This window comes from Bufo gargarizans, chromosome 6, assembly GCF_014858855.1.
Source record: "Bufo gargarizans isolate SCDJY-AF-19 chromosome 6, ASM1485885v1, whole genome shotgun sequence".
Taxonomy (NCBI): Eukaryota; Metazoa; Chordata; class Amphibia; order Anura; family Bufonidae; genus Bufo; species Bufo gargarizans.
The window spans coordinates 279,230,381-279,252,611 of NC_058085.1; the positions used below are offsets into that span (position 1 = coordinate 279,230,381).

The following is a 22,231-nucleotide window of genomic DNA, read 5'->3' on the forward strand; positions in this document are numbered from 1 at the left end:
AATAATTTCTATGAACTCGCCATGCCCCTTATTGAATACCTTGGGGTGTCTTCTTTCCAAAATGGGGTCACATGTGGGGTATTTATACTGCCCTGGCTTTTTAGGGGCCCTAAAGCGTGAGAAGAAGTCTGGGATCCAAATGTCTAAAAATGCCCTCCTAAAAAGAAATTTGGGCCCCTTTGCGCATCTAGGCTGCAAAAAAGTGTCACACATGTGGTATCGCCTTACTCAGGAGAAGTTGGGGAATGTGTTTTGGGGTGTCATTTTACATATACCCATGCTGGGTGAGATAAATATCTTGGTCAAATGCCAACTTTGTATAAAAAAAAAATGGGAAAAGTTGTCTTTTGCCAAGATATTTCTCTCACCCAGCATGGGTATATGTAAAATGACACCCCAAAACACATTCCCCAACTTCTCCTGAGTACGGCGATACCACATGTGTGACACTTTTTTGCCGCCTAGGTGGGCAAAGGGGCACACATTCCAAAGAGCACCTTTAGGATTTCACCGGCCATTTTTTACACATTTTGATTTCAAACTACTTCTCACGCATTAGGGCCCCTAGAATGCCAGGGCAGTATAACTACCCCACAAGTGACCCCATTTTGGAAAGAAGACACCCCAAGGCATTCCGTGAGGGGCATGGCGAGTTCCTAGAATTTTTATTTTTTGTCGCAAGTTAGTGGAATATGAGACTTTGTAAGGAAAAAATAAAAAAAATTAAAATCATCATTTTCCGCTAACTTGTGACAAAAAATAAAAAATTCTAGGAACTCGCCGTGCCCCTCACGGAATACCTTGGGGTGTCTTCTTTCCAAAATGGGGTCACTTGTGGGGTAGTTATACTTTTCCGCTAACTTGTGACAAAAAATAAAAAGTTCTATGAACTCACTATGCCCATCAGCGAATACCTTAGGGTGTCTACTTTCCGAAATGGGGTCATTTGTAGGGTGTTTGTACCTTTTGGGCATTGTAGAACCTCAGGAAACATGACAGGTGCTCAGAAAGTCAGAGCTGCTTCAAAAAGCGGAAATTCACATTTTTGTACCATAGTTTGTAAACGCTATAACATTTACCCAAACCATTTTTTATTTTTTTGCCCAAACATTTTTTTTTTATCAAAGACATGTAGAACAATAAAATTAGCGAAAAATGTATATATGGATGTCGTTTTTTTTGCTAAATTTTACAGCTGAAAGTGAAAAATGTAATTTTGTTTGCAAAAAAATTCGTTAAATTTCGATTAATAACAAAAAAAGTAAAAATGTCAGCAGCAATGAAATACCACCAAATGAAAGCTCTATTAGTGAGAAGAAAAGGAGGTAAAATTCATTTGGGTGGTAAGTTGCATGACCGAGCGATAAACTGTGAAAGTAGTGTAGTGCAGAAGTGTAAAAAGTGGCCTGGTCATTAAGGGGGTTTCAGCTAGCGGGGTTGAAGTGGTTAAAAACACTTGTTAGCGATCATCTTGCAGTGTTATGCTGCCGCCGACTGCCTGATGAACGAGCAAATGCTCGTTCATCCAACGATTCAGATTTTTTCAAATCAGCGCTTGCCGGTGGCAGATCGTGCTGTCTAATATCAATCTGCTGCCAGTAAATCACTAGACAGTCATAGCGATCGCTCCTCCCCATGCTGTGGAGGAAATAGATGCATGTAATAGCAGCGGTCACCTCTGCTAGCAAGCAGGCGATTGCCGGGAATGCTTCCCTTCCAACAATCGTTTGCTTAGTCAGCCTGTGTCATATAGGCTTTAGTGACATGAAAACAAACTGTCACCCACAGATTTTATCATAAATAATTATAGAAAACTATTGGGGCTACTAGTTCTCCTTATGGAGAGCACACAGTAGATTATGGTGATTTATTCAAATAGCCCATGAAATACATTTTTTGTTATATATTAATATAACATGTAAAGGTAGCTTAACCTGCCTTTGTGCATAGGGTGGGACAAATAGCGTAGCTTGTAAACTTGAACAAGGGCAAGGGTTAACTTTCTTAACTTATATGGTCCAGCAGGATAAGTTTCTTTAATGTAATGCAGGATATACATTGTATACTGGTAATAGTTTAAAAGTTGAATTGCCACACACACACTAATAGAAAAAAGGGAAAAAAACAATAAAACATTGGCAGCTTTAATATCCATAATATATGCCGAGACCTGAGAAACACTTGTTCCACTATTTCCCAGATGATAGGACCTCCCACATGGCACAAAGCAGATAGAGATAACATTGTAGCTAAGTTGTCGGCTTCTGCCTTCTGTGGAAGTGTACGGTTCACCAAATGAAAACATTCAGCCCCAAACTGAGGTATTATCAGATTTAAATATCTACTAAACAGTTCAAAAATAAATAATCCAATGGAAACAAAAATTTTATACACAGGGTGAAATTTAAGATTCTGCAAAAAGAGCTCCTGGTCTCTAGCGTTATTTTTGTAAGAGTTTTAAGTCAAATATTTACACACCCCATATGCTAAAAAAAAATATTATCTTTTTTGATAAGGCCAAGAGGACACATCCCTGTTTTTCTGTTAGTAAAACCCTGAACTCATGAGAACAGAGATGTCATGCATGTAATAGAAAGCAACTAACTCATGTCCCCTCCTTGGGTGAAATAAAATTCAAGGTATTGATAGAAAAACATCCAAGAGCAATGTATTATAATGGAAAATATACCAACTAGAGATGAGTGACGTTTAAAATTTTTTTATTCGGAAGCTTTGCTGAATTTTTTCACGAAATTTGCTTTGTTCCAAATTAGTCATGAAGCGCATTAAATCTGCTATATCTAGGCCTGCAGGGAGATTGTATCTCGGTGTACATCACTGTGCATTGCAGCAACATGCATAGCTAATCCTTTATGGTAGTGAAACAGTTACTGTGACAGGCAGGTGGACACCCCAATAACAGTAGAATTAGCTTATTCACTTCAATTTCAGAATCAAGGCCTAACAGAATTGCATATCTATTAAACAAGGAGGACACTGCTGTCTCCTATAGATCCCTTCAGCTTCAGATTACAGTTCCTGCACTGTCCCTGCAGTCTCCCTATGCTCTCCCTACAGTGTGTAAAAATGCTTCCTACGATCCCCCTACATGGTCCCTGCACTCTCCCTATTCAATATTCCAGAATTAAAAGCTTTTAGCAAGACTGTCCCCAGCGCTCGTCACGTCTCTCCCTATGCTCATCTCACAGTGAAATGCCAAAGGCCACACGGGCTGGGGCTTTTAAAAGGCTGTGGCATCAAATGGGCTGGCTAGCTGATGATTGGCTGTCTGCAGAGCACTATGGGTGATCTTGCATTCCCAGGCTTCTTACTTTTACTTTGTAAGACGTGTAGCCGCAATTGTAGGAAAAAACTATTTGTTACCACAAGGAAATTCATATTTGTTGCAAAATCTAAATTTTTGAACTTAGGATTGAATTCCACTTTGATGCTTTGATTCACTCAACACTGTGGGAATTTGCTATGGTAGACAGGCAACAACAACGTCTTTAACTTAAAGAGGACCTTTCACCAGGAAAAACTATGTAAACTGACTATACCGATGTGTAGAGCAGCGCCCAGGGATCCCCCTGCACTTACTGTTGTCCCCGGGCGCCGATTCGTTCTCCGGTTATAGCCTCCGGTATGTTCCAACTTAGGCTCCACCTGGGGGAACTTAGGCTCCACCCAGGGGAACCCGCCGCGGTCTCTTTCTTTTATGCTGTAGCGTAGGAGAAAGATTTAAAAAATTAATTTGGCTCCTACATTTTTCAGTTCAGGAGCCAATGGCTACTAGGTATTTTTTTTAGTCTGGAGCACAGTACTGCTCTGCTTTCTACTAGTATTTAATGTCCCGTCCTGTATTCTACCTACAGTATACAGCACTGTAACGGTACTACATGTACTATCCTACTCTCCATTTATGTTTTGCTTACAACCTGTACTACGCTGCTTCCTATCTGCGCTATACATAATGTACAACACATACTGTATTCTTCTCCACATGTTACACAGTGTTCTGCTCTCTACAAAATTTACATGTATTGTACTATTATTTGACGGTGCTACATGGTTGTACAGTTATCTACCAGTACTACATGTAATGTAGTACTGATATGTGTATGAATCATAGCTTCCACTTTCGGACTTTAGAAACTACTAGGTCTTCAAATATGCTGGATAGTGGGCTCCTCCTGGCCACCTTGAGCTATCTTTTCATCTGTCCCATAGGATTATAACCACAACATATCTGAGCACAATATAAATTATTATTATACTCTACCACTGTTGCACCAGTCACTTTTAGATACAAAATATGATTTCAAGAAAGATAAATCCATAGCCATTTACAAGTGATTAACCTGTTCTCCAGGGAATTAGTGATTAGGAGGTTGTGACAACCAGTGAAAGGTCCATTAAGTACATAAACCCTTTTAATCTTGTAAGTAAATTAAAGGCTCAGAAACATCAGAGCGATTAATCACCTTCAGTGTGAACCTGGCAGAGTACTAAATGTCTACATGTGTGAAAACACACACAGCCCTCCATATCAACTCAAAATATTCTTTTAATCTATAAAAATAATGCCCGCATATTTCTGTCTGCAGGGGGGGCTATTATCAAAATTACCTCAAATTTTTCATCAGTTGCCCAAAAAAAAAAAAAAAAGATAAGCATGTTGGAAACCCTGGCAAGTATATAGTATGGGGGGTCTATTGTAGGATGAATGATAATGCAATACACAAATATTCCACTAGGCCAGGGATCCGCAACCTTCCTCACTCCAGCTGCTTTGAAACTACAACTCCCAGCATGCACACTTGGCTGTTCTTGTAACTCCAAAAGAAGTGAAAGGAGGATTCTGGGAGCTGTAGTTTCAGAACAGCTGGAGTGTCAGAGGTTGCTTATCCCTGTACTAGACCATCTGTCAGAGATTTAATCCTGATATATTTCCTACATCAGCACTACCATATATGCAAGGAAGAGAACCATCTCGCCAGTGCCACTTCTTGGAAGTCGCTCCCTACGAGTCAAAATCAGACTTCCCAACAAGCCTTGGGATTTGACAAGGTAATATAGCCAAGCCAGATATCCATCCTTAGACAGTTGGTAATAAGAGATGAACGACGACGTGAGCTTTGGATCCTAGATCTGAAGTCGCTTCACTCCAAACTTCAGATTAATGCTGTATGGAGATCTGTCTCTGTACAACATTAAAATGAAAGTCAGTTATTCCCAAAGTCTTTGGCGAATAACTGTGATATTAGATTTTTAAACTGGAAAACCATTTCATAACTTGAATCCAAACTTGGCTTTGGTTCCGTGGTACCAGTCGGAACCGAAGCACAGTTTGGATCCAAGTTTGGCAATGATCCATGGGAAATGAATATGCAAAGAGTTATCTCTCAAGCAAGAGAACCATGAGTCGAAATCCGATTTTCAAACAAGCCTTTGGACATCCATCTGGCTTGTTAGAAAATCTGATTTTGACTAATAGAGAGCCACTTCCAAGAGGTTTGCGTTGGCGAGATGGTTCTCTTCCTTGGAAGATACCGCTTTGTATATTCATTCCCATGGAGCATTGCCAATACATTTCCATACCATGGAGTACTTCCAGTAAGACTCCATATACAAGACTGGTATCTTTACAGAGATTCAGCCCCCTGCCCTGCTTAAGCCACATTCAAGTCATGAGCCAGCGTGAATACTACTCCATACTGACTGGGGCAAGCACCCTGAAACAGCTGTCAACGGATGGATATCTGGCTTGGCTATAGTTCTGCATCTCACAAGATAGCCCAGCATCTATCATTGAAGGATTTGTCTCCTCCTGCTCCAGAATTTTTACCTTACTTTTGTGAATTCCACCTTCTGCTATAAAATGACGATAAATCTCTCCAGTTGACTCCAGTGATTTAGTTTCAAAGATGAACTAAAATCATAGTAAGGGGAAAAATCACTTTGAGGAAAATATATAAATCTATAAGGGACATTACTAAGATTTTCCTTTTGAAGAAATGAAAATAAGGATGTACAAATAACTGGAAGCAAGTTTGAAGAATCATACGGAGAGGGGGGGGGGGGGGGGCAAAAGTTGACGTTTCTGGACCCTGTGGAATTTGATATCTTCAGAGAAACTATGGGTCACCATAGGCACCAGTTACCCTGAAATAGTAGTTTAGCCATTAGGAAAGAGTCCTTCTTGCCACCATCTACATTTATTATTGCAGAATCGGTGCCTGGAGCTTAAAAGTAATTACTAAGGAAGCCTAATAGAGGTCATAATCATTAAAAATAATTATACAGAAGAGAACCACTCTAAATTGCTACCCAAGTTTCCAGGAATCACAAGTACAGTAGTTCCATGAAGTGAAAGAACAAAAGTGGTTCGAAGAAATCGGCTCAAGTTAATTTGGTCAACCATGGTAGAATGATAGAAGAACACATCCTATATTAATATTTGTAGATGATGTTACATAGGAAGAGACATGTCACACTGGAGAACTCCACCAAAGCCTCAATGTGCATTTCACCTACAATGGATAAACCCAGGGTCCTTAGGAAGTCACAGACAGAGGCAGCAACATGTGTGGGGTTTGTTCATACCCCGTTCTTATTCAACAATTTTGGCTTTGTATACGCATGTTTTTTTCTTTTATGCTCACCTTTTGATGGTTCAGGGAGATCTAGATGTTGCATTCATTATTATTGTTCCTTTGACTGATTTTGTATAATTGTCTAGACTGCAGATAGGGTTTTACCACATTCGCCCACATTTACTAACGTGAGAGCATCTAGATTTAGGGAAATTATGCGAGATTATCCCATCAAGGTCGTGTGGGTTAACACTAAACTGTATGGCTTTGCAGGAAAGAGGCATGACCATATAATGCAACTTTTTTCTCAAAAATTGTTTCACAATTTTGCCATAAAATTCTGTCAAGTCAATTAAAAATGAATAAACTGTAAGCTTTTTATGCCCATTTTGCATCCAAGTGGGCATCAATTTTCTGTCCATCTATCCGTTTGTAATGTCTGTTTTACAACAGTTTTGCATCTGCCATTAAAAATCGATGACACAGTTAAAAAATGTGGGCCGTCAACAGTGCCCTTATTATAGGTAATACCTACCATAGTGCCCCCAAAAATAGATTTATATAATTTTAATCACTTATTCTGCAGCGCTTTACAGACATCATCACCACTTGCTGTCCCTACTGGAGCTCACAATTTAACCTATCACTAATTCTTTGGAGTGTGGGAGGAAACCAACGCAAACATGAAGGGGTGGGGGGGGGCATACAAAGTCTATGCAGATGTTGCCTTTGGTCAGATTTGAACCTAAGACCACAGCACTGCAAGGTACCAGTACCGGAGTCACCATGCTACAATATATATATTTAACATAGTGTACCTGTTTTTAACGGCCATTAGATGGGTGCACTCGTGTCTAAATGGTCATTAAGAATGATCCCATTGATTTCAATGAGGTCCGCCTGGCCGTGAAAACAACCAAAAATAGGACGTGACTATCGGAACAGCCTGCTGAGTAGCTTTGCTGCAAGTGTGACGTTAGCCTAAGCAAAACCCATAGTTGGTATAGAGTTGACAACAGTGTCTATCCCTGCACCAAATTTGTCATCTAACCATCTAAAGAAATAGTAAATTAGTCTCACTGTTTGATTCTGTGTGTCAATTTCTTTTTATTTGTCTTTTTGTGTGTGTACCCCTCACTCTACATGGCTGTCTCTGTCAGCCCATTAGACATTGAATCGAATGGCAGGGCACATGCTTGACCACATCTCTTGTGGATAGCTGATTTTTTTTGTGATAATATCATGATAGGGAACAGTGAAGCTCTAGCCGTACCACTGTCCCTACCTGTTTGCACAATCCTTCCTAAATAACAGCCCACAAGGGGCCTACAAGGGAAGCAACCAAGGTGTAAGGACAGGCACCTGGAATCAGATAAGAATGACCAACCAGGAGAAAATAAACAGACCAGATCAAACCAGGGGAGTACAACAAAGCCAAATCAGAAGACAAAAAGGAGAAAGGAAGCCAATTTGGCTCAAACACATAGGGTCATATCAAGGTCCAAATTGCAGACAGAGGTAGAGTCAAGATCCAAGCAGAAATCAGGCAAAGGTAATACAATAGCAAAGTCAGCAGTCAGAAGCAGGTCCAGAAAAGCAGTCTAAGATCCAAATCCAGAAAAGCGTAGTCAAAGCAAAACAGGTTAGTTAAGCTTACCAAATTAAATCACAGGCAACTGTGGCTAGCAGTTGCCTGATTAAATATATCACCCTGCAGGTCACATGGTGCACCATAAATCATGTCACCTGCATGATATCATTTCGTCAGATGTGCTGAAGCTGCATCTGATTGCACTGAGAACTTGTACTGGTAGCCATGGCCTAGTAGCTATGAGAACTGGACGCTGGTGCCACCTCTTGCTGACCGTCACAGGCACGTGTGTCCAAAGTACGACAGATAACGCTTTTAAAGGTTTTTAAATATTGCATTGTTTATGTAATAAAGAACGTCCCTTTTTTGTGAGTGCCACAAGGCACTTTCATGTGGGCCGAGGCAATGAGAACATTCCTATGTTCCTTTATCTCCTGTTTACATTGTACAGATTGAGAGCACCTGCCTCTGACCAGGCTATATCGTGGCAACCTTCCACCTTTGCCCATTTGTACCACTGAATGACTGTCCCAACTAATTTAACTGTAGCTTCTATTTTGACCACTTTAACCCTAACCAATGACCTTTGTTCTCTTCAGGTCACAATCCAACTTTCATAATAATTTTACAATGTAAGGGCCAAGAAAACAAATAAAGCCCTGTAAATATGGAACTTAATGAAATGTCCTTATAGTAGATTGAGATTTACTAGTAGACCTCATAATGGGGAACCAGTACATCTTCATATTAGACCACAATTATATTCTCTTGCTGGCATCAACACAAAGGTAAGCTGTCACAGCGTGGTCGCCATCTGTGTGTGTGGTGAAAGGCTCATTGAAAATGTTCATGTCCCATGTTTCATCATTATAAGTATTGTCTTACTGCCGTTCTTTCAGTATGCTTCCATCCAGAGAGTGTAAAAAGATCTGTCCCTTATGGGCAATTTATTAGATTGAGGCGTATAAATAGTACCACAGAAGGATATGGTGAACAAGCTCTAGAATTGAAAGAACGAATGCAAAAAATAGGTTACTTTGAAAAAATGCTAGACACAACCATTTAAAAAGCCAGGGAATTGTCCCAACATGATCTACTTACCAATAGGAGAAAGTCCCATAGGAATGTGAAAAACTTTGGGGTTGCTGAGGAGGGCCAGAGAAAGAGGTTTGTTTTCTCCTTTAAGTTCAGCCCGATGGCTGATTGCATACAGAGATCTATTCATATGAACTGGGAGATTCTGAAAAGAGGCACCTCACTCATGGAGCATGTAGACAGACCGCTTATCACATTTAGGAGGAGTCACACTATTAGAGAAAGGCTAGTGAGGAGCCTCTTTACATATGGAACAAATAGCAACTGGTTGCGTGACAGGAGACCAAAAGGTAACTTCAACGTGTGGCAATTGCACATTTTGTAAATTCAATTCCCAAAAGAAGACACTCAACATTGGTGGTGGACATCACAGAGTGTCCGACTTTATCACATGTAGAAGCACATTTGTAGTGTATCTTCTGATATGTGACTGTGGCCATTTCTTTATAGGGAAGACCATCAGATGCCTCTTTGAAAGGGTGAGGGAACACTTTAATTCTGTGCAGTCAGGAAAGGGCTGTCCCAGGTTTATTAAGCATATGAGGGAAGCACACAATAGTAGTTGCAAAACCCTCAGCTTTGCTGGTATTGAATTGGTTCCTGTGGCGAAACCAACCTCGCCACTGGGTTTTGGAGGGGCCTGTTTACCAGCCTCTTGCCCCAGGATTATGGGTCCTCTCATCAGCCAGGCCTCATTTGTTCACAAAGGACTTGGACTAACTTGAACCCCTAGTCTAATTCGTGCCATTTTGGGATGTTAAATGTCTATGTGTATTGAAAAGGGTGGGGCATTGTATACGTTGAGTAGGGAGGTCTGTTCCATTGTCTCTCTGTGTGTATTGGCGATGTCCTTTGTCCTGAGAGATAATTGAATTACTTCTCGGTTGTCTCCAGGACAGAGAATATTGTGTATTCGCCTGCCTGTGATGATTGCATCAACCCAGTGTGAGTTAATTCTATCACGGGCAGGGGGGAGGATTTTGTGTGGGAGTGTCTGAGTGCATTGTACATGGTTATTGGCTGTTTTTACAAAAATCTGTGGGTGGTAACCTTGTTGGAAGATGTGTATAAAATGCTTGTGTGTTAAAATAAAGAGGCTGCTTTATACCTTCATGAAGTTTTGGCTCATGTTTGGGTAATGGGATAACTACACTCTTGGGGATTGCAAGATCACAATACTCCCCTGAGTATAAGTTCTTGTAAGAGCTTGTTCATGGTTCCTGCTCTCTGGATGTAGGAGAGGTTCACCCACTGGAAGCTGAAGCCCGGTCTTGGGTCCAGCATGGGTGGAGGACGGTGAGACCCAAATCAAGCTGCAGAGGTTCGTGGGGTCTGCAGTGCGTACAGTGTCGAGTAGAGTGCTTGGAGTCCTCGGAAAGCACTAGGAGCATCTATCGATGGAGGTACCCGGTCGGGGTGCCAGGAGATCCGTTACAGTTCCCAACCCCCCTTTGGGTGGAGATAGACATAAAATGCTACTCCAAAGAGAAGCTAGGTGGATCATGCGCACAGGAGCACTGGGCCAACCAGGACTTAATGACCACAATGAATTAAGTGTTTTTCTGTAACTTTTATTATGGTTGCACATTTGTTTTTATATTTGAATATTATGTCTTATTATTTTCTTGTATGTACGTCAAATGGAGCTGTTAGTTGTTGTACGTTGTCATGACAACTCTGCCCGGACACCTTAAAAGACAGCGCTTTGCTATGCGCTGAAGTCAATGGCCTGAGGAAGCGCGTTTCTGCGCGAAACAGCCGTCTCCACTATGTGTGGAATATTTACTATCCACCCCCGCTACCTCTGCATTTGCGCTTCTTCTGTCTACTGGCATCATGGCGCTGAGTCAGCGCCCTTTAAGGGTCATCACATGCAATCAACACCACCACCTGTGGCCTTAAAGAGAGGAACGATCTCAGTGCCTTTATCTAATAGCTAAATAGTGCTGATGGGTTGTTTAAGTAATTTATTATATCTGGTTTTAATCGAGTTTTAGCGTTACAGGTGTTGGTGTTGATTGCATGTGATGACGCTTAAAAAGGGGCGCCATGATGCCAATAGCCGGAAGAAGCACAGTTTGCGCGAAACGGCCGTCGCTACTTAGCGTTCTGGTAGAGGTTAGTTCTACCCAGCTCTATTGTGTATGATGATTTTGTCAATGAATAAAGAAGATTGATGATTCCAGTGATGAGTGCCGCATATTCTTTCTACCTCTACAATCAATTGTTTGAGCCATTGTCTTTTAAAAGGCAGAGCACCACGCACACTGCATTGTACAAGGGTAGGGAGACTAAGCCGGACTGAAGTACTTACCGAACTGTGATTTATGACAGGAGCTCATAATAATAACAGACATGATGCCAAGTTCTGGAGACACCATAGTGATGACACAGAATAATTTAGGGTTTAGATTCTCTATGAAGATGAGCAGAGCAGTGGCCATGAGTGGAAAATCATCCAAATCACCTGATACATATCATAACGTATGATAAAAGTTTAACTGCCTGCAGTCACCACTAGGGGATCTCCCATTGACCTTGATATGTATATCACCTTGCGCAATGGCTCCCAGAATTTTAACTATAGAAGTGTGTAAGAAAGCAGGGTTTTGGCAATTTGTATCAGGAAAACTGAGCTCTAAACCCTATAAAGATATATAAATCAATCCACAATTATAACGTGCATTCTGTTTATGTTGGATACAGCAGTGGGTCCCAGAACAAGAATAACAGCTATAATAGTCAATGACCGTGATAAGCGTTGGTAACGCTGTTAGAAACATGGGCCCAAGTTTAATGGAGTTAAAGGGTTTACAATGACCCACAGTGACCAGGAGTAAATTGTGTCACTTACATGTAATTTTCCGATGCTTTGTTAAGTCACACTGTACCAGAGCAGGGGTCTCGCTGTGTCCCATCAGTGAATATGGGATACAGCTGGAGGTGATGACTCTACCACAAGTCAACAAGTCAGGATCAGATAACCTGCACTTCAGCAAGAGGCAGATTGCAGGCTCGGTCTCTGCACTCACCCACCAGACTTTATGCAGTCAGACGTATTCACTAATGAAATGAGTTTCCTGCTGCATCAAAGGCAGATTCCAGGCTTGGTCTCTGCAATAACCACTGGACTTGACATTCAATGGACTTTCCGCAGATAGATGTATTCATCAAAGAAGTGAGTTTCCTGCTGCATTCACCAATGGACTTGTCATTCACCGTACGTTCCACAGTCAGATATATTCACCAAAGCAGTGAGTTTTCTGCTGCATCAAAAGGCAGATTTAAGGCTTGGCCTCTGCAGAAGTCAACCCACTTGACATTCACCATTGATTCAAGGAAAAATCTACCATCCTTGTCATGTGCCATCATTTTCCTCCACCACCTAGGAAAAGGGCAGTCCGTCAGCCATGGCTCCCTAGAGGTTTCCTCCACTGGAGGTTTTTCCTATGCTGAGTGTTGCAGGTCTGAATCTTCACGAGTCAAAGGCCCATCATCAACAGGGACACATTTAAGACCAGTGCCCTGACTTCTAATGAGAACATCTACTGTACATTTGATTCCTTGCAATTAATAAAAGTCAGTGTATATTATGTAATGGTGTGTCTGACCTCTATGAATATTCATAGTCAACTGGATGGGGATGCAGTGTGTCGGACCCCTGCTGATCAGATAGTGATGGCCTTTTTTTGGTTTTACAGATCAGCTTAATTTTTTTTATCCCCCATCTACAGGATAGGGGATAAGTATCTGATCGGTGGGGACTGCTGGGTCCCCCATGATTATGAGAATAGGGATCCTGTGTACCCAAAGAAATGAAATGGTAGGTCCAACCATGTTCCCTTCGGTTTCATTCAATGTCTATGGGACTTCTGTAAATAGCTGAGCATTGTACACAGCTATCTTCAGCAGTCCTATAGAGAATAAACAGAGTAGCTATGTATGCACCTGCCACTTCATTCATAAGGGGACAGAGGATCCAGTTCTCGTGATCTGTGGTGGTCCCAGGTATTCTGTGCATAGGGAACAGTTTTATATTGACAGAAACTATCTCTGGACCACATACCTATTGAAGTCAACGAGTCCGCAAAAAATGTGGATGTAACATGGACCACATTCATATTTTTTGCAGATCCACGATTTGCAGACCATAAAACGGATATGGTTGTGTGCATGGGGCCTTATTGTACTAAAAATTTTTTTTTTTAAAAAGGTACAGTCAGCGGTGTACCTCCAACAGAGGCATACCATTCAGCTGCTATGGGGTCCCTGGGGGAAGAGGGCCCAGTCTTGGAAAAAGGCCCCACCTCTTAATTACACTTAATTCTCGTTCCTGCCTTGAGTCAATGTCCGGTGCTCAGGCTCTGCTTCCTCTGTCCTGTCCTCGGAGCCCTCAATTACTCAGCACATCATCAGTGACTAGCGCTGCACCCGCTGGAGTCCCGACTAGCGCTCTATGTTGTCTCGCTGATGGGCTAGCCAATCAGCATTAGCAGTGCTTGCAGAGCCTGCTGCTGATTGGCTTGCCTAGCGCCCATCAGAGTCCTATGCCACAGGAGTCAGGATTTAATTCCTTTGCAAGCAACTTGCAAGTGACAGTGTAAAGGATGATGAGAGTGACTTCTGCAGAAACAATGACTTTAGGCAAGAAGTGACTGCGCTGTCAGCAATATGTATTTTGGGTGCGAAGTTAACCCCTCATTTCCAGTGCTGAACCCCCAGTTCTAATGCAAAATTCTACTCTCTCAGCTCTGCAGATGAACCTGAATCTTCACCTTCTCAGTCACCGACACAGTGTAATGCCGCCATACCCTGCTCTGTGCACTCAGGTTCAGTAAGTGTCTCTACATCAGTGCATGAAGCTGACACAGAGACATTGTTTGCTCTACATTACACTGCAGCTTAGCTCTGTAAGGACATTACTACGATCAGTGTCGGACTGGGGTGCCTAGGGCCCACCAGTAAAATTTACTTTGGGGGCCCAACGTGCGGATACATTAAAATATTACCTGCTCACACAGCAGCAATATGCTACCAGGTGATTGAATATGGGGGTCCCTGCAGCAACTTTAAGGTAGGTAGGTCCTGGGGAAAGAGGACACTGGCAGCTTTCCTCTATACCTAGAAGTCATCTTCGCTATCTGATCGTGACTATAATAATAAACTGGGGAGTTTCTTTAATAATCTATCAGGTTTTTTATATGAACATAGGCTGGTTGAGGTGCTGTACATTGAATACATGTATGGAGTGCAGCAAGTCTACTGTGTTATGTGCCACCTGTCCAGGGAGTGGGAGACTAGGGGCCCACCTTGCTCAGGTGCCCACCAGGGGATTCACATGTACTGTTGTGGGCCAGTCCGACCAGCTTGTCCCTGCTATCTTCCTGTAGCCAGGTTCCGACATAATTAGTCCCTCCATTCTACCTTTGTAGATTATTCCTTTATACTATTAACAACTCTTGTTAAACCCTAAAAAAAAATTAAAAATCATCTTTTTTTTCTACCTACTGTTTGTGCATAATTATATAGATTCAGCCAGGAAAACCTCACCTGGATTCTTTATATATGTCTTGCCACGAGACGATTATCAAGTGAAAATGTTCAATACAGACAACCATAACTATATTGTCCTGTTAGCTTCACACCTCAGCCTAGATTTTGGGTCAAACACATTTGGTCACTCATACTCACAGTGAACGTATATTCTAATACAGGGTAGACAAACAGTACAGTCACATGTGACAACATGTATGGCTGTAAAGCAGGTGCAATACCCAATCACTAGCATAAGGCAAATGCAAAAAAAAAGGGGGGGAATTGAAACATTTTAGGCAGAGTTCTCTGAACGCTACATGTCCCTGGCAGATCACTCAGAACTTGGGCATCTGTCAGTGGAGGATTGGTCACCTCTTGCCCTGGTGTTTTAGTCTTGTTTTGGTGACCTCTGAGTTCTGCTGAAATGTTGTAATAAATCTTTCCAAGCTAGTTCAGTGTCTTAGTTCTCAAGTAGACAAATGTCACTGGGAGAAGATAAATCATGACGGAGGAATGCACATCTCCTCTATGGGACATTACTGGGATGTTCATGGAGGTAAAAGCCTGGTGACAGCAAACAATACTAACTGTGGACAACTTGACGTATGTTATTAATTATTTTCATCATTACAGATCCCACAGAAGTTGTCTCCCAGCTTGTAGGATCCTAACATATTTTGCACTCCTACTGTAAATGAAATTGCCGCAATTGTCCAGTCACCAAGAATGCAGAGAGGCTTTTCCCTCTTCTCTTTGTCCATCACTATTGCACATCCCGGCTTTCGATCTTACTAACTACTCCATAAGGGGAAAGCATTCCTACGCTGGGGTAAGTGTAAAAGTGCATTTACACCATGCAAAGAGCAGCAGATAGCGTTCCTTCCCAGCAGTCGGCTGCTCACTCAGTCAAGGAGAAAGCTGCATTTACAAACAGAAATCTTCTCTATAGTATGAGGACGAGGGATCAATCATTGTTTCTGGGCAGCAGATCACCATATAGACAGCACGATCTGCTGCCCAGAAACGATTGCTTAGGTGCCTGCACGAACAACAGGATCACCAGAGGAATGAGCGTTTCACTTGTTCATCGGGTGATTGGTGGCACCTTTACACAGGCAGATTGTCAGGAACGAGCGTTTGCAGGAACGTTCATTCCAGATTATCAGCCCAATCACTGCAAGGTGTAAATCAACCTTAAGACTAGGGTAAGACAATTGGAAATGCACTTTAATTTGTATTAATTTGTTGCAATAAATCATTAATTCAGTCATAATACATTACAATACCTAATCATAGCAATAAACTCCACTTCATCTGCATTGGGTTGCACTTTTGGGTTTTCCAAGACTTTTATACCGATGGCCTACAGTATCCTTTGGATAGCTCATCAGTATCTGATCGGTGGGGGTACAAAACCCTGAATCCCCACTGATCAGCTGTTTGAGACGGCACCAATGCTCGCAGTAAATCCAGCCTTCTTGCAGCTTAGTCTAGGCGATGTGACACGGTGATCGGTCACATGGCCTAGGTCTAGCTCAGCCACATTGAAGTGAATGGGGCTGAGCGCAATACCAAGCACAGCTGCTATACAATGTACAGCGCTGAGCTTGGTGAGCTGAGAAATGACCGCGGTGCTCACAGGAGCACTGGTGCCTTCTCAAACAGCTAATCGTTAGGGATCCTAGGTGTTGGAGTCTCTCCGATCAGATACTGATGTCCTATCTAGAGGATAAGTCATCAGTATAAAAGTCTTGGAAAATATCCTTAAAGACACCAGAATCCCCCATTTAGTACATAATACACACTCTTTACTTACCATAAGTGGTGTCACTTCCCATAAAGGATCCACCATCAAAGCCTTGTAGTAACTCTCACAGGAGTCACTATCCCAAGAGAAATTCCAGGACAACCATACCTTCAGAGTTTCCCAGAAGGATAGATCTTGCTGGTAACAACTCCTAGCATACCCCTAAGCAAAGAAACACAGAAATAGATTATTTTCTCAACACCTAAAAGTTGTGTAGTCTGCAGACACTATCTGCCATGAGTCAGCATGCCTTGGTAACCAGCAGGTGTTAAGGCATGCTGAGAGTTGCAGTTTTACAATTTGCATAAAATATATAGACATAGAAAAAATGTTAAATACACTTGGGAGCTGTAGCTCCAGAATAGGCAGATATCTAAAGAAGTCCAAATTATAAGAAGTTTAATTTCATAACACTTTATATCATCATACTTGCCAACCCTCATGGAGGTAAAAGCCTGGTGACAGCAAACAATACTAACTGTGGACACTCCTCGAATGTCTGGAGGCTCCTGGAAATACGGGAGACCTCCAGGACTATCTAGCAAATCTTTTGCACAGTGCATGGAGGTAATGCTTTCTCCCACCAAAGCAGCCCTCCAGATACTCCAATTGTATGTGGTGCCCGGATGCTGTGTCTCCAGACTCAGTCTAGCCCCAATACATGCACTGAGGGGACATGGACTTCATAAAGAGGCACATACAAAGAGCTTTTGCTGCACCATTCTCATTCAGGCAAACTTTAATATACATCTTTATGTGCTCCAAATCCGCTTTATCCCTTTATTCAGTCATTGAGCTAAATGGGTCATCTAGGAAATACAAGCCTCTCAATATGCAGGAAATGCCAGCTCCGACAGTCATTTTTGGCATTACTCAAATATTGTTCAGAAATCTGTCTAAATCTGTGTTAGTGAGCACTTCTCCTTTGCCGAGATAATCCATCCCACCTCACAGGTAGGGCATATCAAGGTGCTGATTAGACAGCATGAATATTGCACAGGTGTGCCTTAGACTTCCCACAATAAAAGGCCACTGTGAAATGTGCACAGTTTTGCCTTACTGGGGGGGTTCAGAAAACCAGTCAGTATCTGGTGTGGCCAACATTTGTGGCCTGTAGAATGTTGGTCCACTCTTCTTCAATAGCTGTGCGAATTTGCAGAATTTTGGCAAGAAAATGTTTCAGATCTTTGAGTTCAGATCATGCAAAATGTATTATATTAAATTATATTTTTGTTCAGTGTATATAGAAAATATATGTGTCAAAACAATTCATGATTCAAAACCCTATATCTGAACCCAAGACAAATTAGACATAAAGTGGTTAAGTTGTCTAAATAATTAATTCATAGTATAATATTACATAAAAAATAACTCCGTTTTACAATAATAAATTAAGATAAATATATACCAATGCATAAAAATAAATTCATAATACTATGACTTCTAAATTCATAAATAAATGAGAACAAATTAATCTATGATTCCATATGACATCCCCAAATACACTTATAGTTCCATCTTTCAAATATATGATTCTATACATCATCACCTGGATAACCCGTGTAGTACTACAATTATAAATACAAATAAATAAAAATAATTCATAATGTCATATTTCATCACCATAATAAAGCAAAAAACACCAAAAAACGTACATGATAATCATAGAGCATGAAGCTATATGAGATATATGGGCCTGCACCAGAAAACAGTGAAAAAGAAAAGTGAGAAGAAGAAAAAAAATTGGAATAAATTATTACTAATAGAGAAAATCCCAAAATGTATATAATAACATAATTGATCATGACATACATACCTAACTGTATGCTCTCACATTGGAGAGCTATGATAAGGAAATAATGTTGGGTAAGAAATCCAAATTACATCGGGATAAATTGGATTTTGATAGGAAGCAGACCAGTAAATGGAAGCATACTGCAAATATACGTAGTCAGAGAAAGATCAACAGCGACAACCATCACTGGTCCATGATCTTGCAGAAGATGAACGAGGAGTCTTTTTGGACCTTATGATATGTCTTTCTGTGGGATATTGATATATATTGATGTATATTTGTAAAGCGAAAAAGCAACTGAATAATAGATTGGATTATTGAACAATTATTCAGTTGCGTTTTCGCTTTACAAATATACAAATCAATATCCCACAGAACGACATTCCCACCTTAATGCGCTTCCTTGTAGTAATTTCTGAATTGTGATAAGCTTCACCTTCCCCAAGTTTCTACTATACATCTTGAGCAATGTCTGCTTCTGAGTCTCCTGTAAAATTGCTTGAAAAAACAAAGTGACATTAGGGAACAGACCCATATTTAAATCATTCTTCTGGAGTAAACTCATAAGGTCCAAAAAGACTCCTCGTTCATCTTCTGCAAGATCATGGACCAGCGATGGTTGTCGCTGTTGATCTTTCTCTGGCCACGTATATTTCCAGTATGCTTCCATTTAGACTACAACTCCCACCATGTCCTTCTGCAGGCTGACAGCTGAAGGCTGTCCAGGAATGATGGGAGTTGTAGTTTTGCAACAGTTGGAGCCATGTCCTTCTGCAGACTGACAGCTGAGGGCTGCCCAGGAATGATGGGAGTTGTAGTTTTGCAACAGCTGGAGGGCCGCAGGTTGAGCATGCCTGACCTAAGCAGATCAGTTTAAGCTCGACCTGTTGCCGCTTCCCCACTGCAGTGCTACACAAGTTTTAGAAATTTATCGCAGGCTGCGCTAAAAATATATATTGCTGCCACACAATAGTCCTTTTGGGTCTCTAACAAGTATAAAAACTGAAATATTGCTATTTCAATCCCTACACTAACTCTCTCTTCTGCTCTCCAGCTCTCCCTGACTAATACCGAGCCGAACAAGTGTCATCGGTGATGCGCTGCCGGTCTTTGGAATGCGAAGTTACTTCCGGCTGTGCGCAATTTTGCACATATGCCGATGGTACATTCGGGACACCGATGTAAACTAGACGGCGCCATTGTGTAAAGATGTAAGGATATGGGTCCTGCACCGGGAACATCAGTGTGGTTTTACCACACACACCCTTGCTTCTAACAGGTGATACTCATTTATTTTTAACAGGTGACACTCATTTACAATTCTGTCATTTTTCCCTCTCACACTCCAAAAATATTAATAGGTTATGTAAATACATTAGCCCAGTCTTGAGGGGGAAAAGGGGAGAATAACAAAATGGCACTAATTTGAGTATTGCAATATCTAACTTGCATACGGTGAAGCAGGAAAAAAAGGGGAATGTGTTCATCTTCTGTTGTGCAGAAAGTTGCACAGGGTAGTCACTATGAACGTGTAAGAATAGCTGCAAGCCAGATTGTCGGTATTGGGATCTTTCCAATCAACCCCAACAGTGTCCAAACTTATGTAGGGGATGCAGAAATAAATCAACAATGCCTGGTACTGCTCTGTAATATTCTAAGGACAACCAGTTCCTTGGTGTTAATTTGTGAATGAAGGAAGTCTTTATTGGATATTGTACTCCGTAACCTGTGTTGGTGCAGGTTCCCTTTAATTTTTATTGTTCATAACTGGTTGGTAAATTTATGGCTGGGCACATACACATTTAAGGGGAGTCTCACAAAGAAAATCTGTTTGATTTATGCTGAAAACAATAGTGTCTCTCAAAGATGTAACTTGAAGCTTCTGGGTCCAAATTCAAAAACCTGTAGCCAAGTGCTATATATAATACTGGAGGGAGTCTTCTTCTGTGTTAGAGAGGCCTAAAATGTCCTTGGTTTAATTCAAGAGACTCAGGTTTAGAGATAATTTTAGACGTACAGTACATCTGATCTACAGTAACACAGCAGGGGCATATCACAGTGAATTGCTATAAAAGCAGCAAATACAACCCTGTCTCGTTCGTTTGAATCAGTAAAAACCATAGAAGAAGAACGAGCCGATAGCTCTCGCTTACCATCCCTGGGTGCAGACTGTACAGGTGAAACTAGAAAAATTAGAATAGTGTGCAAAAGTTCATTTATTTCAGTAATGCAACTTAAAAGGTGAAACTAATATACAAAATATACTCATTAGATGCACAGCAAGACATGTCAAGTCTTTATTTGTTATAATTTGGATGATTATGGCTTACAGCTTAGGAAAACCCCAAATTCACAATCTCAGAGAACTAGATTATAAGAAATCAATAAAAAAAGGATGCTTAATAAAAAATAGGACCTCTGAAAAGTATAATCATGCATATATACTCAGTACTTGGTTTGGGCCCCATCTGCATCAATTATTGCCTCAATGTGGCGTGGCATGGGTGCTATCAGCCTATGGCACTGCTGAGGTGTTATGGAAGACCAGAATGCTTCAATAGCAGCCTTCAGCTCTTCTGCATTGTTCAGTCTCATGTCTCTTATCTTTCTCTTGGCAATGCCCCATAGATTCTCTATGGGGTTCAGGTCAGGCGAGCTTGCTGGCCAATCAAGCACAGTAATCCCATGGTCATTGAATCAGGTTTTGGTACTTTTGGCAGTGTGGGCAGGTGCCAAGTCCTGCTGGAAAATGAAGTCACCCTTTCAATAAAGCTCGTCTGCGGAAGGAAGCATGAAGTGCTCCAAAATCTCCTGGTAGACAGCTACATTGACTCTGGACCTAATGAAGTACAGTGGACCAAAACCCGCAGATGACATGGCTCCCCAAATCAACACAGACCGTGGAAACTTCACACTGGACTTCAAGCATCTTGCATTGTGTGCCTCTCCATTCTTCCTCCAGACTCTCGCTTCTTGGTTTCCAAATGAGATGCAAAAGTTGCTCTCATCAGAAAAGAGGACTTTGGACAACTGCGCAACAGACCAGTTCATTTTTTTCTTTAGCCCAGGTAAGACTCTTCTGACGTGGTATGTTGTTCAGGAGAGGCTTGACAAGAGGAATATGACATTTGAAGCCCATGTCCAGGATCCGTCTGTGTGTGGTAGCTCTTGGTGCACTAACTCTCCCCAACACTTTTGAATGGCCTTTTCCTGACAATCCTCTCCAGGCTGCGGTCATCCCTGCTGCTTGTGCACCTTTTTCTTCCTTTCTTCCACACTTGTCCCTTCCACATAACTTTCTATTAATGAGCTTTCATACAGCACTTTGGGAAAATCCAACTTCTTTTGCAATTACCTTTTGAGGCTTTCCCTCCTTATGGAGGGTGTCAATGATGGTTTTCTGCACAACTGTCAGGTCAGCAAAGCAGTCTTTCCCATGATTGTGATTCCTACTGAACTAGACTGAGAGACAATTGAATGGCTCATGAACAGTTGCAGGTGTTATGGATTAATTAGCTGACTAGAGTGTGACACTTTGAGCCTAGAATATTGAACCTTTTCACAATATTTCCAATATCTCTCTTTGCATGTAATGAGTCTATCTCATATATTAGTTTCACCTTTTAAGTTGCATTACTGAAATAAATGAACTTTTGCACAATATTCAAATTTTTCGAGTTTAACCTGTATGCTGTGATGATTAGGTACATCTGCGGTTTTTAGCATTCTCAGACAATGTTGGGGGATGTCTAAGGAAAGGAATGGCAAACATGTGGACAAAAGTCTACCATTTACTACTCCCCTCCCATAAA

At 41.4% G+C, this 22,231-nt stretch overlaps 1 protein-coding gene across 1 annotated transcript in view; it reads right to left on the minus strand.

The window, feature by feature from the left end:
* LOC122941839 (chloride channel CLIC-like protein 1) overlaps positions 1 to 22,231 on the minus strand; it is a 292,415-nt gene that overhangs the window by 87,529 nt on the left and 182,655 nt on the right. The window contains exon 3 of the mRNA XM_044299300.1: positions 16,634 to 16,786. Within this exon, the coding sequence (XP_044155235.1) occupies positions 16,634 to 16,786 (153 nt within the window). The remainder of the gene's footprint in view (positions 1 to 16,633; positions 16,787 to 22,231) is intronic.